This window comes from Notamacropus eugenii, chromosome 2 (assembly GCF_028372415.1).
Source record: "Notamacropus eugenii isolate mMacEug1 chromosome 2, mMacEug1.pri_v2, whole genome shotgun sequence".
NCBI classification, from domain to species: domain Eukaryota; kingdom Metazoa; phylum Chordata; class Mammalia; order Diprotodontia; family Macropodidae; genus Notamacropus; species Notamacropus eugenii.
The window spans coordinates 371903784-371911794 of NC_092873.1; the positions used below are offsets into that span (position 1 = coordinate 371903784).

Consider the following 8011-nt stretch of genomic DNA (forward strand, 5'->3'; position numbering starts at 1 on the left):
ATTAATGGAGTCTGAATGCAAATCTAAGCATACTATTTTTCCTTTTCTGTACCACCCCCTCCTTGGGTCTGTGTCTTTTTTCACAACATGACTATTATGGTAATATGTCTTGCATGACTGTATATGTATGTATAATATAATATAATAATAATATAATATAATATGTATAACCTATATCAAACTGCTGTCTCAAGGCGGGGGAGGTAAGGGAGAGAGGAAAAAATTAGAACTCAAAAATGTTTTTAAATGAATGCTAAAAACTGTCTTTCAGCTTTTACAATAGAGGGGAAGAGGGGGGAGGTGAGAGGGAATAAGTGAGCCTTACTCTCATGGGATTTGGCTTAAGGAGGGAATAACACACATTCAATTGGGTATAAAAATCTATCCTACTTTGCAGGAATGCAGAGGGGCAGGGGATAGGAGAGGAAGGATAATAGAAGGGATGGCAGACTGGGGGAAGGGGTAATCAGAAGTAAACCCTATTGTATGGGGACAGGCCAACGAAGAGAATGGAATAAATGGAGGGCAGGACAGCATAGAGGGAAATGTGGTTAGTCTTCCAAACATGACTGTTATGGAAGTGTTTTGCATGGGTACACATGTATAACCTATATCAAATTGCTTGCTTTCTCAATGAAGGTGGGTGGGGAGGGAGGAACGGAGAGAATGTGGAACTCAAAGCTTTAAAAATGAATGTTAAAAACTGTTTTTGCATGCAACTGGGAAATAAGTTGTACAGGCAATGGGGTATAGAAATCTATCTTACTCTACAGAAAAATAGAGGGGAGGAGGATGGGAGAAGGGCGTGATAATAGAAGGGAGGGCAGATTTGGGAAAGGGGTGGCTGGGGTATACGCTGTACTAGGGTGGTAGAGGGGAGAAATGGGGAGAAAATTTAGAATTCAAAATCTTGTGGAAGTGAATGTTGAAAACTGAAAATAAATTATATTAAATTATATTACATGTAACTAGGAAAAAAATATTTTAGAAAAATAGAAAAAAAGACAACTGAATCCAAGCTAAAAAGTACCCCCCAACTCTTACAACTCACTATTTTAGTTTACAGATAACATCATTTGTTATCTCTTACTTTTATTTCCTTTACTAATGGCATACCTAAACTTGTAACTAATAGTCCCAATGAACTCAAATGGACGTGACAGGGACTTTTTTGCCTCAAAAGTAAAATAGTCCTGACTTGAAATAGAACATGTAAGTGCCTCCCTGAGGGAAATTCATCTGCCTTTTTTCCAAATTAACAATGTTCTCAATCTGCCTAAAGGTCCAAGTACTACACAGAAATTAGTTAAGCAGAATTATAATGAACCAAATCAGAAATTACTTCATATATGCTTCACTAATAGCTTTCTACTGAAATGTCTTGATACTTTAAGAACTGATTTTAAAATATTTAACAGCTAAAATTAGTAAACTGAGTAATATTCATCAATTGAATAAATTCCAGACTTGGATTCTTCAATGAATGTGAATACTCCCAAGAAGAGACTGCTTTTCACAGGCTGAAAAGGAAAGGTTTATAATGAACATGGAAAAACATTTTATCTCAGAAAAATATCCAACTAGTAGTTGTCAAAAATCAAGTTTCAAAATTTGTTTGAATAGGGATTAAGATTATAGAACAATTTTCATAATAATGAAGTGATGAAATACAGTTGTGGAAGCAAAACAAAGTCTTTTTTACAATATACCAAATTTTAGGAAGGTGATACTCTATACACTTACAAATTAAGTTCACCTTTACCTCTTTCTGCTATTAAGACAATGTGTCTATCAATTAACATTTTTCTTAGTTTTTAAAACAAGTTTGTACAGAATTAAACCATACAAATAATTTCCTTTGAGAAAGTTACTAATAACTTAGCCAGACTACAGCTATAGATGTAGACATTCTTTCCAAAATTAAGTTTATAAATACATAAGAGTCTAAAACACATCTTTAAATTCAATATTTTAAAGTTATATTTTAAGCATATTTAAATTTTTAATATTTAAAACATTATCACAAATCTCAGTAATGTATAAAATTATAATTTCATCCATCACAAATGTCTTTCCAGTACAATTAGGAAATATACAAATTAAGTGAAAATCACACATAAGTTTTGAAGGAATCATAAGTCATTAGACAAGAATCAATATATTGCTGTGTATTCTGCTTTCAGATGCTTTGACAATACTATTGCACTGCTAGCTGTAAAGTACAGTAGTGCAATAAAGTCAGAGCATTCGTTAGCAGTATTATCATAAGAAATATTAGAGAGAACAAGGAGCACCCGTTGAGATTTTAAAGGATATATTATATAACATTTACAGTAAAGTTGTCATTTTGATATGAGAAACCCCCATTAATATCATCACCAAGATAGCCCAAATCAAAAAAAATCTTCATCTCAATGTGGATAAAAATTGGACTCAAATGCCAACTTGGGTACACAATACAATGATTTGTCCACTCTAAATGTCCTATCAGAAACACTACTTTAGAGTGCAATTAAAAACAAACAAACATGTCATAAAGCATCAAAGAACACATAGTAACTACCACTAATGGAAGTTGTAAAAAAAAAAAAAATTTCAGTTCTGTTAGGATATAAATTAAGTGTGATTGAATGCTGCAAAAAGCAACCCAACTTGACTTTTTGCTCACTATTTACTATGCAATGAATCTCCTTGTTAAATACTAAGAACCAAATGCATAGTTAAGATCATTAGGATGTACAGTTTCTTCGTATTCAGCCTATCTTTCCAGAAATTCCTGTAGTGCATTATATTTGTCTTCTCACCTCTTTTTGTCTTAAGAGTTTGGTGAGAGTAATCAATAACTCCCTTTGCTGAAAGCAACAAAACCAAGTGATGTTTCCTTGGCATTCAATGAGTCAATGTGCATTAAAGAGTACTCAGTATTACCACTCTTGTCAGTTGCACCTTTTTCTGTCTCTGAAGAAATTTTAATAATTTTAAATATCTCTCTACCATTCCTGCCACATTCCCTCCAGCTTTAATAGTAGGAAAGTATTTTCATTTCCCACAAACTTAAGTAACAAAATAATGGGCAGGAGACAACCCTGGTTTCAAGTTACTGTCATCTACTTCCTTTGTTTAAGGGGAACTAACCCAATTAGAAAGCTGAAGAATCCATTGAAAAGGCAGCTGTGGGAGCCCAGAAATGTGACCGGTATCACTGGCCAATGCCCTTTTAACATTGCACTGCTTTTTGTGCAGGATCACTAGTAGTACAACATAAAAAGGGCACTAGACAAATACCACTCAGTCAATAAGATGTCCAATCATACTAAAGAAAAAACAGATTAAGGAAACATCAAATATTACTGTGCAATATGCACAGTATGTTACTTATTTCAAATCATAAATACTTTTGAAATCATAATCAACAGAGCTAAATCTTGCTCAACCTCCCCTTTATGGCATGTCCATATGGCATGTAGAATAAAATCTACTCAGAAGAAAGGAAATTTCCTGCATTTAATACAGTTAAATAAAAGGGATAAAATGGTTCACTATTACAGTAGAACTTATCAGTTTCTTAAATCTCATGGTACATAAAACAATGTTAACACCAATATTACAAATGTTAACATCCATTACTTTTATCATCAATTACGCAGATCAAGTCACTTGCTATCCAAGTCTATGCAAAGCCTTTCCTCCCAAAGTTAAAAGCATACCATGAATACTATGCCTTTTCTTTTGGTAGGTTATCTGTCAATTAGACTAATTTATTATAGTAATTTGAAGTAAAAATTCCAGACTTGTATATAGGAAAGTATAATTTACTTTTAGCAATGCAGGAAATAAAACATTTAAAATCCATAATGCTTTTCAAGATTCATATTGAAAACCTCTGGAAAAAAAGAAGTGCCATTTTTAATCATAGTTATATTGTTTGATCAATAAAAAAGAAATAAAAATACTAAAAAGCTTGATAGCAAGGATACATGATTCCACAGAATCCCAAATCTGATCTTCTACATTCTATAATTCAATTTAAAAACATATAATTTAAGAAATTTAAGGGGAAAAAAAATCAAATAAAAAATGATCTTCCCTTCCTCAATAAATAAAAAGCTAACCCTTCCCAATCCTACCCTTATAAAGGATGTTTCCCTAGATAACTTTGTTTCATACAAATACTTAAGATCCCTTACTCTAATGTAGACAGAGTAAAAAAAGGATTAAGACATCGGAACTAAACCAGTGGCCACTAAAAAATGTATTACTTGTAACATCTAGCAACAAAAATTCAGTAAAAATATCTACTCTGAAGGCTGAAATTAAGGGACATAATTTTAATATGTCTATCTGTTCATAGTATTATTAGATACTCTAAAAATATTTACTACATTCTTAGAAGAATTTACTAATCCAAAAATAAACTCTTAGTAAACAAGCATTTATTAAGTGCTTACGATATGCCAGGGATCCAAAAAAGGCAACAATAATATATCCACCCTCAAGGTGTTCTAAAAATGATAACAATACCAAAAAAGTTTGACATTGTGTTTGAATAGTATATTAAGGACTGCCTAAAACACCTCTATCCCCAAGATCTGGGTGAGAAAAACTAATTTTAAGAATGTTACAGACGGAAATTAGAAAACATGCAGACACCACACACTGAAAATGTTTCCATTTGTAAAATAGAAAAAAACATCATACATTTATAAAAAATAACACTCCAGCTAAGTTGTTAAATTTCAGTACCTACATTTTTTTTAAAGGTATCTGGCTTTCCTAACTACAAAGTCAAGTTGAAAAAATTTTTAATTTTTAGCAAGTAGATCTTAAGTTTAACTACTTTTAAGTGGATTTATCCCAGAAAGGTTAACAATGATTAACACTATTCTAAAGCAATACAGAAAGGTTAGGAACTAAATTATCACACAGGAAAAAAAAGTTTAGCACAGAAAACAAAATTCATATTTATAGAAGGCAAGAATTTAAACTTAAGCAGTACAATTAAGCTCTATCCTCTATTGGAAACCTGAAGTGAGACAAATTCAAGCTGTCTGTGAAATATTGAATGTTCACTTCATGAAAAATGCCTAGCGGTTGAACAGTTGGCAGGGTTTACTAGATACCCTCGAAACAGTACAGAAGCCTATGTAATTGAGTTGACTAATCCATATTGGCAGAATTAATTTACCAAAACTTTTGTATTTAAAAATTTACCAAGAGGTTGCTAGGGTCAACTATCGTAGTTTGGGGCTCTTTTTAACTATGGCAAATTCTTTAACAATTCATACATTTAGTAGAAGAGGTGCTGAGATGAGTAAAGGCCAGACAAACAAGTCTGTGCTAGCTAAACCAAAAGTTGCATGGCTGTTTGTGGGCCTCAGCTGCCTCACCTCTAATGATTCTTCTGCAACAATAAGATCTGTATCTGGAGAGTCCTTCATAAATGTTTCTCATAATGCAGAAATTATTCCACTCTTCAAAGAATTTACTAGTTCAACGCATGAAAAGCACAATTATTTCTAAAACAATTACATAAGATAAAGTTTTAACTTTTTGGCTGCAAGAAAATCATTTCACTAACCTAGAAATAAACCTGAATTAATTTTAATGGAAAAGTACAAAAAACTGGAAGGCTTACATAATGCCTCGGATTGGAAATCAACCCACTGCCCAATACAGAACCAAGGAAAGTGAAAGTCCTTCATGAATACACAACAGATGGAAAAACATACCTTCCTGGAATATAAACAAACTTTAAAAGTGATAACTAAGGAAGAAGTATCACAATTACACTACGATGGAAGTAAAAAATCAATAGGTGCTAATTCTTTTTACAAAACACAGAATCCCTCAAAAGAGATTTTTTTTGATTTTAGGTTTTTTTTTTTTTTTTACCCTATCATCTGAAGTACTGGAATCGGCAGGTTTCCCACTTGGGTCCACATAACATACTTTTTTCATCTTCATTTCCAAGGCCTTCTACTACTCAATCCCTTTTCTTATCTCATGCTCACAGACATCTTCTATCCCAGCATCCACTCCTTTTTCCACTTCCAACTCCTCACATTCTTCCAAACCACACCCTAAGTTTGGAATAGTCTATTCTTTCCCATCTGCCAGATTACTTTTCTTTCTATAGCTTCTCAAAATTTATTCAAAGGAATCTTTTCCTGCTCTGCCCAAGGCTTCGGTTCTAACCATCTAATCTCAGATTCCCGAGCCGTGCCGCCCTTCTCCTTTGGGTCTTACCTGTTTCAAAGTTGACTCAATTCACCCTCAACAAGGATCTACAAAGGGCAGGACTCTGTTAAGTGCTGCGGTACTTGGCTATCAGCACTGCTGTTTTCTAAAAGTTCAGTAACATCGCATTCTTAGTAATTGGGAACTGAATAAAAGTATTCATTAGAGCTTTCATGTGGAAAAGTAAAACTGCTGTTCCGTTTCAGAAAGAATCTACTATGGGAAATAAATCACAAAACCCACTAAACTTGGCTGCATTTTTGACTACAGTATAAATCTGACAAAAACTGATCGGATTCCCATTATTAGTATTTTTGAAAGTCTGAGAAACGACCGAAGAACAATAACTCACTGAACGGTTTTCTAATTATTTGATACAGTAGCTACTCAAAATTAACCACCCAGTCAGCGAACATGTGAAAAACTGCAGGAGACAGGATTAAAAGTTAAAACACTCGGCGCCACTACACCTCCCACCTTAATCAAGGCCTCAAGTTAAATACCTTTCTAACGCTCAAAGCGGGCTGCAAGGGTGGGGAGACCAGGGAGGGAGGGGGGCGGGGAGCTGCTCCTCCCTGCACCCCCCCCCCCCCGCTCGTGCCAATCAAGGCGTCAAAACGAAGCCTGGGCAGCTGCTCGGAGGGGGCAGGCAGCACATGCACCCAGACCGCCGAAGCAGCAGCGCAGAGAGACGAGGCGAGACGAGGCGAGGCGAGGCGAGGCGAGGCGTGGCGGGCGGTGGGGAAGGAAGGTCGTCTCTCTCCAGAAGCTCCGGGGAAGGGGGGGAGCGAGCGAGGGGGAGGGGAGTTCAAGCCCAGAATCCCCTCCCCCCAATGCACAGCGCGCCCCTCGCCCGACGGGGAAGTCAGCCTGAGAATGAAGACGGGTACCGTGGGGGAGGGGAAAGCATAGCGAACAAGGAAATGTGGGGAGGGGGGCGGGGAGAGGGGTGGGAGAAAGAGGAAAGAAAGGGAGGGCGCCCTTAAAGAAAGAGAGGGAGGGAAGGAAGGAAGAAAGAAAGGGCCCCTAGCTTGGCCCCCTCCAGCCCGCCTCAGCGACCTCCCCCTCCGCCCCAAAGTCACCCCTCTCCTCGGCGGGAGTTGCTTCCAATCCAGTCCCCTCCCTCCCACTCCTGGTGATGAATGAAATCGACCTACGGAGAACGAATGGTACGACCCGCTCCCCACCCCCTACCCAGCCACGGCCGGGGGGAAGGAGAGTGCCGTCCACTTCCCGCCGTCCCGCACACGCCTCCCCTCAGTCCCTCCTCCCCACGCGGGGCAGGATTCGTGAGCAGATCCAGGAGCTCTCCTCCTGCCCCACCCCCCCTCCGCCCCCTCCAGGGGGTGTGTGAACTAAGGAGCCGAACAGCCACGTTGGAAATGAATTGGCCTACCGGAGCCCCCCCCGCAGAAAAGCAAATGGTTCAACCCGAAAGACATTCCGTGCCCCCCCACTCCTTTCCGGAGCCCGATTCTTCCACTATCCCCCCCACCCCCATAGCGTGTGAATGGACCAACCCCGCCCCTTCTCCAGGCACAGGGAGACCGATCCATTCACACCTTCTAGGGGGAAACGCGGGACGCGGGCTGCACCATCTTCCCCCTTCGGAAGGGGAGGGAACGCTCGGGCTACACCATTCATGCACCCCATCTAGGGAGATGGAATTCCACGGCCCCGAATCCTCAGCATCTCCCGCCATTTCCCTCCCGCGTTCCCCGGATGTAACTCGTTCCCCGCGGCGGTTAAACGGGCCCAGGCGGTGGCGACTCCC

At 38.4% G+C, this 8011-nt stretch overlaps 1 protein-coding gene across 1 annotated transcript in view; it reads right to left on the bottom strand.

Moving 5' to 3' along the window:
* Window positions 1-7881, bottom strand: part of SKA2 (spindle and kinetochore associated complex subunit 2) — a 58159-nt gene extending 50278 nt beyond the window's left edge. The window contains exons 1-2 of the mRNA XM_072638145.1: window positions 7786-7881; window positions 6741-7427 (exon numbers count right to left, since the gene is read on the bottom strand). Of these exons, the coding sequence (XP_072494246.1) occupies window positions 6741-7427; window positions 7786-7881 (783 nt within the window). The remainder of the gene's footprint in view (window positions 1-6740; window positions 7428-7785) is intronic.
* Window positions 7882-8011: the final 130 nt, after the last annotated feature.